The 12,867-nt window shown below is 43.6% G+C and overlaps 1 protein-coding gene across 4 annotated transcripts; it reads left to right on the forward strand.

Annotated features, from left to right (window-relative positions):
- Window positions 1-19: 19 nt before the first annotated feature.
- Window positions 20-7,572, forward strand: RBM4 (RNA binding motif protein 4). Of its 4 annotated transcripts, XR_009702255.1 has the most exons (5): window positions 20-104; window positions 1,210-1,633; window positions 4,780-4,858; window positions 5,661-5,888; window positions 7,157-7,572. XR_009702255.1 is itself a non-coding variant. In XM_061202104.1 (4 exons), exons 2-3 carry the CDS (start codon window positions 1,222-1,224, stop codon window positions 5,457-5,459), a joined length of 1,092 nt encoding a protein of 363 aa, XP_061058087.1. In that variant the 5' UTR covers window positions 20-104; window positions 1,210-1,221; the 3' UTR covers window positions 5,460-5,467; window positions 7,157-7,572. The 4 variants fall into 4 exon arrangements, 3 of the variants coding, with proteins under 3 accessions (XP_061058087.1, XP_061058088.1, XP_061058089.1); XM_061202104.1 differs by lacking the exon at window positions 5,661-5,888 and having other exon boundaries at window positions 4,780-5,467; XM_061202105.1 differs by lacking the exon at window positions 7,157-7,572 and having other exon boundaries at window positions 4,780-5,467; window positions 5,661-5,734.
- Window positions 7,573-12,867: the final 5,295 nt, after the last annotated feature.

Here is a 12,867-nt window from a genome sequence, read left to right on the forward strand (position 1 = left end):
CCTCCCCCTCTCTACCCAGAGTCACTGCTGCAGCCGCCGCCATTTTAGCGTTTTGTCAGAAGCGTCCGTGCCGCGAGGAAGAGCCCCTGCTGCTTTTCGTGCGGGTGAGAGACTCCGAGCCCCTTCACTGTCTTTTTTTTTGCCCTGTTAAATCTCACGACTTGGGCTTTAGGGGTATTCTAGGGTGGTCCTGGCCTCCTCACCCGTCACTGAGAGCCGACCTCGGTGCTCGGCGTTGCGCGGTAAGCCTCAAGCAGCCCTTCCCCCACGACCTCCCCCGAGAATACCTTGCTTTCTCCCCACGTTGCCCTCTACCCGACTTTGCTCGGCTTAACTGCCTCGAGGCTTTTACCGAGATAACCGCGCTTCCCTTAGACTTAGGAATTACAACCCCGTTTCGAGAATTTTTCAAGCCCCAAGACACTCGTCTGGCCGATGAGGCTCAAGGCCCCTTCTCCGACCATGCATTTCTCCAGTTCTCCAGGAGCTCGTAGGACGGCACCCCGAGAGAGGCGTTCCCCGCTCCAGCACTTCCTGTACTCTCCGAACGCCTCGCTATCCAGCTTAAGTCACGGGTTCACTGCTTCCAAAGGAAACCCTAAAACGTAGCTATTATAAGGTCCTTTTTTCAGGAAATGGCTAATTCTTTGGTTGCAAGAAGAAGAGCCAATTCATAATTTCAGTCAGTTCAGTCAGCCAAGTAGTTAGACCTTTGTTTTCTGACTGTCTTTTTTTGTTTTTGGCGGCGGAGCCACCGCGTGGCTTGTGGAATCTTAGTTCCCCGACCAGGGATTGAACCCGGGCCCTCAGCGGTGAAAGCGTGGAGTCCTAACCGGACCTCCAGAGAATTTGCCGTCTATTTAGTAGGTAGAAAGCCCAGTACCCCCAGGGCTGCATTTATGCCCCGCTTTCATTTGCGTTCCCGTTTGAAACTATTCAGCTCTTACCAAACCCTTTGTCTGTGTCTGCTAAGGATCTGTATCACAGATGCTTTCTCCTTTCTGTAGGTTCTGTAGCTGGAATTGTAGCAGGCCTCCTTATTCCCGCTTCCCTTTGATTATTATCTGGGGGGTGCGTGTGGGGCGTCTGAGAGGGGGGAAAATGGAAATATTTGCCAGACCCAAAGGAGATGGCAGTATTTTTTTTTTTTTTTTTTAACTGACGTGGGCGTGAGGTCTTTTGTTAGAAATTTCATTTTTTCTCTCCCAGGCTGTGTCCGAGATGGTGAAGCTGTTCATTGGAAACCTGCCCCGGGAGGCCACAGAGCAGGAGATCCGCTCACTCTTCGAGCAGTATGGGAAGGTGCTGGAGTGTGACATCATTAAGAACTACGGCTTTGTGCACATAGAGGACAAGACGGCGGCCGAGGATGCCATACGCAACCTGCACCACTACAAGCTGCACGGGGTGAACATCAACGTGGAAGCCAGCAAGAATAAGAGCAAAACATCCACAAAGTTGCATGTAGGCAACATCAGTCCTACTTGTACCAACAAGGAGCTTCGGGCCAAGTTTGAGGAGTATGGTCCAGTCATTGAATGTGACATCGTGAAAGATTATGCCTTTGTACACATGGAGCGGGCAGAGGATGCAGTGGAGGCCATCAGGGGCCTTGACAACACAGAGTTTCAAGGTGAACCACCCTCTTTGGGAAGAGGGCTGAACACAAGGTTTTGTGTAGAAAATAGGCTGGATAGGAGGGGTCTGGGATAGAGATAGAGATACAGCTGTTGGTTGGCTGATGGTGAGGATTGTGTGTGGGTGATGGGCTTAAATGGAGAATGCTTGGGATTTAGAGGCGTTCCCTTAGGCAAATCAAGTCTGGGAGAAAAACCACTTGGCTTTAGTTTGGAACTCCTAGGCTTTTTTGCCTATTAGTGCAGAAATCCTTTTCTCTGAAGATTTTTTTCAGTTTTGTCTTTTTTTGGGGGGGGGGTGCGGTAGTACAGCACCTAACAGTGTTTCACTCTGAAATTTATTGCCTCAGCCCCCCATGTGTTATTTTGTATGTGGAAGGACCTGGCAAAAGCTGGCTTAAGCCACATGTTTAGCAGCAAAATATCTGTGAAGCTCCCCCACCTCATCCCAATTCATGGCTTCTCAGTTAATATAATTTGTCGTTAAACAGGTCTTTAGAATACTAGTGTTTTTAAATTGTTATAGCTCTTACTGCTTTTTTGTTATGCTTGCACCAAGAGGTTCGGTTTGGAGGACGAGGACACTCTAGAACTGAAGGCTAATTTCAGGAGTTTCTGAGGAGAAGGTATTGGGATTTGGGGGGCGATAACGGCAAAGCTGTTTCACTGGTTTGAGGAGTGAGCTCTAACATCCTTGGTGAATAGAGCACTTAGATGGGTGTTAACCTTGGAGCCTTGACCAGATTAATAGTGTGCCTGGAAGGCAGCATGAGTGATGCTGTGGATAGACATTTTATTTTCTTGGTTTAAGATCTAAGCTCCTGTGGCAAGGGTGGCAGTTGTGAAGGGGGTGGTAACCATGGTGAGTTGCTAACCCTTATTCTTCGTCCACCCACTTTGGGTTCCCAGTGTCAAAGCCAGAAAAGAGCCTTTCCCCTTCAGTGTAACTACTTCTAAATTATGGAGTATTCCCACAACTCCTTGTTAACGTTTTTAATCTATATTCCAACTTTTTTCAGCCGGAACAAGGTAGTGGCTGCTGCTTCTCCTGAGCACTCTTGTTAAGAGTCATTTCAGCTATCTTTGATGTTTACTTAAATTGGACCTTCTTAGACCTGGAAGTCTGATCATCATTTCCCCCAAGTTAATGGTGCCCTGTGTCATGGGTATTGCTGTGCATTATTAAAGAAAAATGTCACAGGTCTCTCAGGTCTGGTTTTCCTTTTTTAATTGGTAAGTTGAGAATTATTTTGTGTCAACAACTTAATTGGGAGCAAAGGCTGCTCTGGTGGAGGGTTTATGATATCTAATTTTTGGATACTCTTCTACAATTTAACCAAGTCATAGAAGAGGTGGTGGTGTCTCCTTGTAACAGTTAACACGTGTAAGGGAAGGATATTGTAAACTGATACAGGACACATCATACTTAGAGCATAACTCTTGGTATCTGAACTCTAGGCTCTCTGATGTTTAGTTATTTTTGCTCTGTTTTCCTTACTATTAGTCATTCTCCTTAGCACTGTCTAGTACAGTTTTATGTGTATATAGAGTAGCAGTATTTATTATGGCGGTCTTTTTCCCTTTCAGTTTCTCAGTGTTGGGGATATTCTTTTTATTGTTCACCCATTTAAGGAACATCCGTTTTAGATATTTTTAAAGACTTAGCTTCTTTTTCTGACTTTGGAATTTTTTCTGGCAAATCTTTAGGTCAGGACATTTATTAATGACCTTTATGTCTTGAAGGGACATGGTTGGTTCCTTGGTTGCCCCTACTTTCTCTGGTTTTGTTAGGTGCCAAAGTGGCCACTTGGACAAATGCGAGGGACACGGGTTAGCACTTAAAGCACTTAAGTACTTAATTGCACATCTTAGGTTTTAACTGGCAACCTACACTTATCAGATAAAATGTTTAAACCGGGACTTTTTTTTGATGTTTTGGTCCTTCCCTTTTCCCTTTTTTAGTCTTCTAGAACCTAACTTTAATTTTGTAGGTGAAATTGTATATTTACCATTTTCTATAATGTTAGTTGAGTAGATGACTTATCTGTTAACTCCCCTGGTTCTGAGCATTCACTTCTTCGCCATCTGCATGCTTGGGTGCATGATAGCCATTTGTATTGGAAAGGTTTTGCAGGAGTTTTGCTTACTATTAAAATGGTAGATCATGTTAGGTGGAAACTGCTTCTGTGAAAAGGTTTAAAACTTAAACTTTTTCATTTCCAGAATACAAATTGTAATTTTCAGCAAAAACTAGTATGAAGTGCATGTTCTTAGGATCTTAGATCTCCAAAGGAGGAAAAGTACTTTAATCTTGCTAACATGAACAGTTTGATACACTAACATTATTGGTCATTCTCCGCTTTTTTCATCCCCCCTTTTCTTCCACATTTTTCATAATACTCTTTCTGAAAATTCAGGCATCTTGTGAACTGTCTGCCCTGTTTTGTTTGACCGCCTGTTATAAGGGGTCACTAAATATTGTAAAGAATCTCTGTTAGAATGAATATCAGAACTAACAATTTAAAGGACCCAGTTTAGGGGGAAGGCAGCCCTTCTACTCGTATTTCACCCCTCTTCCCCCATTCATGAGTGTTTTTCCCAAAAGTCTTGAAACTTGCCTACCGCACTCAGCCACGGATCAAGTCTGGATTACTATCAATGGTAACTTTAGAGTCCTACTCTATTCTCTTTGATTTTGGGGTGGTGTGGGTGACTTGCCTTTGCATTCTCCTGCTTACTGAATTCAGGAGTCTTAATAGTGAAGATTGGAGGTGTCAGAATGTTGTGGAGCACTATTATTGTGGTTTCTTTTGACATTGGGCCACTGTTCAGAGTAGTTTTTGTCCACAGTTACTTGGCAAAGGATGAAACGCCTATTTTTGAGCGAGCGTAGTTTCTTTCTTAAGCGTTAAACTGGTGTTAGAGGTGAAACATTTCTTCATTTAATTGATCTTTGCTTGAAATCAGGTCATTATACTGAATTTATACTGGACCTTTAAAAAAAAAAAAAAATCTTTAAAATGGCGATGAATCCCGCATTAGAGTTGTCTAGGTAAAGCCATTGCTATGACCAGTGTCTGGGGTAGGGGCTGGGGCTATGACTAAGAGTGATAGCAACCCTTCTTGCGTCTGTTTCTTCAAGGCAAACGAATGCACGTGCAGTTGTCCACCAGCCGGCTTAGGACTGCGCCCGGGATGGGAGACCAGAGCGGCTGCTATCGGTGCGGGAAAGAGGGGCACTGGTCCAAAGAGTGTCCGGTAGATCGTTCGGGCCGAGTGGCAGACTTTACCGAGCAATATAATGAGCAATATGGAGCAGTGCGTACACCTTACGCCATGAGCTATGGGGATTCATTGTATTACAACAACGCGTACGGAGCGCTCGATGCCTACTACAAGCGCTGCCGTGCTGCCCGGTCCTATGAGGCAGTGGCTGCTGCAGCTGCCTCTGCGTATAATTACGCAGAGCAGACCCTGTCCCAGCTGCCACAAGTCCAGAACACAGCCATGGCCAGTCACCTCACCTCCACCTCTCTTGATCCCTACGATAGACACCTGTTGCCGACTTCAGGAGCTGCTGCTGCTACAGCTGCTGCTGCTGCAGCAGCCGCTGCTGCTGTTACTGCAGCTTCCACTTCATATTACGGGCGCGATCGGAGCCCCCTGCGTCGCGGCCCAGTCCCCACTGTTGGAGAGGGCTACGGTTACGGGCATGAGAGTGAGTTGTCCCAAGCTTCGGCGGCCGCGCGGAATTCCCTGTACGACATGGCCCGGTATGAGCGGGAGCAGTATGCGGATCGGGCGCGGTATTCAGCCTTTTAAAGCTTGAGGTGAGAGCGGTGGGGTGTCCCTTGTTCTGGTTTTGCCATCCCTCCTGCAGCCTAAAGGCTCCAGTTAGGCTGCCCTGCTTGCTTGCTTTTGCAGGGTTAGGGTAAGGTTGCTAATGGTACAGAGGATAGGGAGAAGTCCTAACTACTTTCTGAAATATATAAACATCCTTATTCCTCATGGCTGTTTTTCCAGGGCTCCTAGTCCTGGGAGTCAATCTGATTCCATTTGTGCCTGGAAAAGCAAACAGTGGTGTGATGAATCTTGGGTCACACCTGTGTGCTGTAATTGACCCAAACCTGGAAACCAGACATTCAGACCCAGGTGTGCTGTTTCTCAGAGCCTTCGTTGAAATTCCTAGGTGTGTGACATTACTAAGGTCTGCAAGGTTCCTGTTCTTCATGCTGTGTGAAAGGTCTGATGGTAAGTTGGGGCAGAGAGGAGTAGAAAAAGGTATCTTTCAACTTATAAAGTTGATTTCAACAAGGAGTCTGGGGCATAGACTCAAATTCAACTTCTCTGCTCAGTTCACATTCATTCCCTGAGCTGAATAGAATGCCTACCCCATTGCTTTATCTTTGAATCTGTCCTGTAAGAGCCCGTTTACTTTGTTCAGTTTTGTTTTTAAACTGTCCCCACAGTATTAGATTTGACATTCTCTCCACTTCTTTAAGGTATATAATAACGTAAATATGTATGCACCCTGTTAATTCTACTCTTCTTCAGTAATGTTGAAATCCAAGGTTGGGAGCTTTGCCTTAAGCACATCACTCCCATCATCTTCCCACCAGCTATGAGCATGTAACACTCTTGAACCACCAGCTCTACCTTGAGTCCTCTGGCTTTTTCCTATACATTTTGAGCCTCATGATCCATTTGGCTCTACTTGAGTGTATTCTCTTCTGATGCTTGCCAGCTTTGGGCTCTAGGTGTTTGAGATTGCTGTTGTATTAATGGGTGTTTCACAACACCCTTTGTCTTGAGTAGCTCCCATTGTGTCCCAGACGTTACCATTGGTCTGTAATCCTGTAGTAACAGGGTGGGTGATACTGTCATCTTTTCCGTTAGGGCAGAAGGTATGTGACTTGCCCAGGGTTATTGGATAGGAAATCACTGATAGGGCTGGAGAAGAAACTTGAGTGACCTGATGTGTAGATTACACATGCCCTCCAGTACGCTCTTTTATTTTATTTTCTTCCCTAGGCAGAGTTGGACGCCCTCAGGTCTTACAGCTTGTTCAGTTAATGCCACTTTTTCTTAGACCTTAAACGGTTTTTAACTTGGAACTCCAAGATTCAAACATACTTTTTACTCCGGAGAGCTAAGAGCTAATTGGAACCTTTCCCTTTTTCCTGCCCTCCAATGACAGTTTGTAAATGTGGAATTGCCTTCTCTGAGGAATGCTAATGTGCTAACATCAAGAGAAATGCAATGTCTGTCTACTCTCGTGAAAGAAGATTTGCTATTTAGTTCAGAGAAAGGCCAGTCTGGGATTGCTTGACCCTTCCCAGTTACTGTCTGGCCTTCAAGCTCTTTTCACTTTTAGAGATTATTATGATACTATGGATGGATACAAGTAAACTTAAAAGGAGTGTCAAGTTACCGTACTTTGTAAAGATGTTCTTTGAAGTGTAAGTGGGAAAGCCCTTGTGAGTTTTGCTGTAAAGCCCCTGTATTGTGCTCTCTTTCAGGTGGGATGTGTGTGGGCTGAAATTCCGAGCTGCGGTTGTGCATGAGAATACACCCTTCGTGGTACCCCATCTCCGGGACGTTCTCAGCTCTGTGCGTTCAGTCCCCCAGGAACCGTGGACCTTAATTTACCTTGTTAAGTTCAGACCACCTCTTCTTTCCTCTCTCCTGCCCATTTCCCTGTTCTTTCTGTCCTTCAGTACTTCTGTAGCTTCCCATCATGTTCTGTTCTCCCAGCAGGCCTCATTGTGTGCAGAAACTGGTGGGGGCTGTGCTGTATCCCCACCTCCTGCTTCCAGTGGGTGTTGTGAGAGTGTCACTGCTCCTGAGTCTTTTTGACCCAAAGGCTTATGGCAGGTAGACACATAGAGTTGGATCACTTTTTTCTTTCCGGTGAAATAAATGGTTTTTCAACTTAGGGAATGTGTGCTTTGAGAGAGTTCTTACTTGGGCTTGTGTCTGGGTTCTTTATTTGTCCCTGGAAGAGAAGGGGAGGGTATGAAGTTTGACATTCAGTTCTGGGTGAACATCACTGCAGTTATTTTCTTTACTGTAGATAGGATTTATAGGTGCCAAAGGTAAAAGAGGGCTTAATATAGAAGAACCCAGGCAAGCAGGCTTATTCCATTAAAGACTTTGTCTCTGATACACCTTTGTTATAAAACCATCAACTTACTGGGAGTTTTGAGATGTGGGACTTCTCCCTGCTTGAGAAACAATTGTCACCCACCCCTTACTACTACCATTCCAACCACCCAGTCAATCAGTACATCTAGTTTGACTTACTTTCCAAGGAAGAGGTCTAGAATAAGGAAGGGTTTGAGGGAACAGGAGGTCAGCTTTCACTTCATGCCATATGGAAAATTAAGTTGTGGCTCCAACAGCATTCTGCTATTTTCCTAGGCCAGTAAGCAACATTTTTTGATACCTTTCACCATGTATTTGTACAGTTCTGCCAAAATCCAAAGAATTCCTCAGTGGCCCCACTAGTACCTCATTTCCTTTAGAATGATAGGCATAGAAGAAGGACCCAGAAGTGAGCTTTAGATTATTTAACAACAAGGATGGGGGTGAGTACAAGGAAGAGCCACTGCGTCTTAGCTCCATGCATTTATCAAAACGGACTGTCTTGCAGATGTTTTTTGTCTGTACCTTCTTGCTCCAGTTTTAACATATATATAGTGGGGTTGTGTCTGGTTAGGGCATTTCCCAGCATCATTCAACAAATACTCAGCACTTACTGTATGCCAGGCATTATGCTTTTAGGAAAGGTGGGTTGTGGTAATGGGAGATAAGAAGGAGCTGGTTTTTAGTTGGGTAGTCTCAGATTTTCCTACTTAATGTTTCTGTCTAATTCATAGATGGCTGAGATGGGGATAACTATGAGTACAACTTGTAATTTATTGGATATTTGCTCTCTGAAACCCTGTGAGAGGTGTTTCATGTGTTAATCTCCCAGCCACCATTTTACTGAATATGGAAGTTGTGTTTGGTGAGAGGTCAAGTGGTAAAGACAACAGTTCTGGGAAAACTGTTGGTGGAGTTGGGATTAGGGGTGGGAAGAGTTATTAGCTCCTACAGATAAGAAGTGATCAACAAAGAAGATTATGACTACTATCTAGGCTAGGTCCTTGGATTTGTCTTTATCTTCCCTGGCTGGCTTGGTTTTCTGCCACTGCCACTTCTTAGAGGGTTTTCCTGCTTTGGTTCCTTTTTTCCACCAAAGATGGACCCATTACTGATCAGCACTGATGAACATACCCCTTGGTCCAATCGGTGGGGTTGGCAAGTTTCAAAAGATGGGGACTAGCAGTGTTCACTGATTCAACAAATAAAAATTTTGAGTGGTACTCTGCAAGGTACTGTTTTAGGTCTAGATCTGGAGCTTACATTCTAAGAGGGAAACTACATAATGTCAAGTAGAGCATTTAGATGGGAATGGTCAATGAAGGTGGTGACGTCATAGTGGATTAAATATGGGGGTAATATATTTTTGCATTATAAAGCATTCTTTCTCCCTCTGAGAGCATGATCTCCCTGTAACAGACAACATGAGTTTTTCATGACTGCCAGAATCTGGGCTGGTTTAATGCTGTATTTCTACTATAGTGTTTTTTTGTTTTTGTTTTTTTTTAATTACTGTTGAAAGGAAAAACACTGTTAAGAACAGTGGAAAAATAGTTCTAAAACTTTAGAAAGGTGTTTTGAAATGATTGAATTCGCTGATATTTAAACATTACATTTTTTGAAATTATTTTTGTGTGAGTTTCCAATCAAATGTATCTCGAGTTGAGGCCACATAGTCTGCCCTGTGTCACTGACAAAGTTATACTGCTAACACTTAGCCTCAGGAGTTGTACGGTAGCTTTTTAAGAGTGATGCTTTAATACACTAGCTTTCTGTAGCCTTCCACTTTTGTTTTTGGCTGCGCTGCATGTCTTGTGGGATCTTAGTTCCGCACCAGGGGATTGAACCCGGGCCCTCAGCAGTGAAAGCACTGAGTCCTAACCACCGGACGGCCAGGGAATTGCCATGTAGCCTTCCACTTTTCATTCCGTTGAGTAAACTGTGGTTAGCATCCACCTGAGAGCTTGCTTTGCACATCGTGAAGTACTCACTGGTTACCTACTACTTGTAAGTACCATGTGGAGAATAAAGATGATTAGGTGCCTGTCCTTACTTTGCCTACAGAGGCAGCTTTCTGCGTAGGCAATTTGGGTGTGCAAATAACTGGTATATATGTTAGGTGGAGATAGGAATGGTTACACCATTCTGTTGTGATGGCGTCTAGCCCAGCCCGATTCTGGATGAGTCAGAGGACTTAGGAGGGCAGCTTTCAGGATGATACTGATTTGGTGTTAGATTAACTTTCACTTAAAAGTCATCCAGACACCCTCAAAATTGGGGTTGACTTGGAATGCTGAATTAAACCAGGCTGCTTATCCCCGAGCTACATCAGCAATAAGCTAGACGCTAGGGGGATAGAGTAGCGAGAGGTAGACTGTTTGCATTGTGGTATTAAATGCTGGTGCAAGTTACCAGTAAAGTTTGCTTAGTACTGGAATTCTCCATGTGGTCTCATGCTGAGGCAAACGGAATTCCCAGAAATGATGGCAATGGGAAGTCCCAGGACTGCTTTTCTACTTTGGCTTGGAGAACAGTACTCTAGGTTGCAGCAAGGGAAAGTTGAGTTCTAGAATGACTCAAAGACTGATTTTAAAACTTACCATATTTGAGTATCTTGAGGAAATTTTGGTTCATTTGAAGACTTAGCTCAATTACTGATAATAGAAAATAAATGAAAAAATGTAAATGCTAATTCCAGAGTAAACAAAAACTCATAAAATATAATTAGGGGCTCTACTGAGTCATAATCATGGCAGCATGATTTATATATTTAATAAAATAATTGTCATCTAACTAAATTGGGAGAATAGGGAAGTGTGGGTGGGTAAGTAATGGGGTGTGTAAGAGCAAAACTCAAAATTTCATAATAGAAGTCGATAGGGACTTTCCTGGCTTCCAGCGCGGGGGTCCTGGGTTCGATCCATGGTCAGGGAACTAGATCCTGCACGACACAACTAAAAAAAAAAAAAAAAATCCCGCCTGCCACAACGAAGATCCCGTACACGGCAATGAAGATCCCACGTGCCTCAACTGAGACCTGGCGCAGCCAAATAAATATTACCCAAAAAAATTAATAGATAATTTCTTAAAGTGGTAAATGGAGAACAATGAGCATCTTATTCAGACACAAAGGTAAGGAACACTGAAAAGAGCTAAGATCTGTTGCTTTTGGGGAGGATGGAGCAAGAGACTTTTGAAAGCCTTGTTACATTTGCTTTGCTAAATCATGTTCGTGGATAATTTTGATAAAAATAAGTTTTATGCTAACGGCTTTTTTCTGCCCTAAGCCTGAGATGATGGCTTAACTTGGGAAACCTTCCAACTTCTCACCAAATGCAAATTTTCTGACCTGAGTAGGGCCTAGTATTATTCACTGGCAAGTAAATAACACCCCTGAGATACAGGATAGGGGTGGTGCTAGCAGTTTGTCAAGGAAATAAGACACCAAAGAAGGAAGGGGCTTAGCTAATGATAAGTAAATCTTAAAGTTGAATTGAGTATGTTACTACTGCTCATGTTTTCTCTAACTTGTCAAGGCCAATAGGGAAACTGAGTACTACGCTCTTAGTCCACTGGGGCTGGTTCTTTTAAGGGCTAAGCCTGCTGGTTCAGTAGAGTACCTCTATTTAACATGCTGAATTGTTTGTACTCAGTTAAGCTACGAGATGGGACCTCTCTCATTTTCACTATGTAAGGAATATTGAAACCAGATTGAGTTTGGAGCTTCCTTAGTACCTGGGGTCCCCAACCCCCAGGCCCCGGACCGGTACTGATCTGTGTTATGAACTGGTCCGCACAGCAGGAGGTGAGTGGCAGGCGAGGGAGTGAGCGAAGTTTCATCTGCCGCTCCCCATCACTCACATTACCACCTGAATCCCCTGCCCCCGTTCGTGGAAAAATTGTCTTCCACGAAACCACTCCCTGGTGCCATAAAGGTTGGGGACCGATGGTATAGACCATCCAACCTGATCTGTTCCATCTAGGCTATTGCAAGAGGAAGGAGGATAGTTTTTACCCACTAGCTTGAGCTGGACTAGGACATTCAGATTTTACTTATAGACTTGAAATGGTTTGAAGAGCAGACTTTCGTAGTAAATGATGAAAAGTTTTTCCTGGAGAGCCAGAGAAGCAGCCTGGGAGCTAAGATGCCCAAAAAGGTTTCCTGTAGAATTTCAGCATGGCACATCTTGTAAAATTCAGGATGCCCAGCAAAGATAGGGAACCAGATTTTGAATATTTACCTCAATTTAAAAAATTACGGAATGAAATTAATGAGGTTATAGGATATATATATATTCCTTAATTTCCCCCACATTTTTTTTAAAGTATTTATTTATTTTTATTTATGATGTGTTGGGTCTTCGTTATAGGATATATATATATTCCTTAATTTCCCCCACATTTTTTTTTTAAGTATTTATTTATTTTTATTTATGATGTGTTGGGTCTTCGTTTCTGTGCGAGGGCTTATCTCTAGTTGTGGCAAGCGGGGGCCACTCTTCATCGCGGTGCGCGGGCCTCTCACTATCGTGGCCTCTCTTGTTGCGGAGCACAGGCTCCAGACGCGCAGGCTCAGTAATTGTGGCTCACGGGCCCAGTTGCTCCGCGGCATGTGGGATCTTCCCAGACCAGGGCTCGAACCCGTGTCCCCTGCACTGGCAGGCAGACTCTCAACCACTGTGCCACCAGGGAAGCCCTCCCCCACATTTTTTAATATCAGAAATTTGAATGTATCTTAATATCCATAGTTTAATTGGCAGTGTTTTGATTTTAGTGGTACATAAAATAATGATGCATCTTAAAATCAATGATGACCTTAAAATCAGTGGCATTTGTATTAGATGAAATATGGTTACTTTGCATGAGCGCAAGTGTATCTCTAAGTTATATTCCTAGAGATGGAATGGCATTTTACATTTTGCTACATGTCAGATTGTTCTCAGAATTTATTCCAGTTTTTCAAATGTTTCTTTAAACCGTCATCAATGTATTTATTGATCTTTCCCAACGCGATGGGTTAAATGGTATCTTATTATAGTTATACTTAGCGTCTATTTTTACAATGAATGAGGTTGATCATCTCTAT

The sequence above is a fragment of the Eubalaena glacialis genome, chromosome 10, assembly GCF_028564815.1.
Source record: "Eubalaena glacialis isolate mEubGla1 chromosome 10, mEubGla1.1.hap2.+ XY, whole genome shotgun sequence".
In the NCBI taxonomy this organism is placed as follows: Eukaryota; Metazoa; Chordata; class Mammalia; order Artiodactyla; family Balaenidae; genus Eubalaena; species Eubalaena glacialis.

What these genes read in the sequence shown, in the direction of transcription:
- RBM4 (XM_061202104.1), top strand. Translation starts at nt 1,222, where the DNA reads ATGGTGAAGCTGTTCATTGGAAACCTGCCCCGGGAGGCCACAGAGCAG. An exon ending in TGACAACACAGAGTTTCAAG is followed by an intron (nt 1,634 to 4,779) that starts GTGAACCACCCT and finishes TGTTTCTTCAAG; the next exon opens with GCAAACGAATGCACGTGCAG.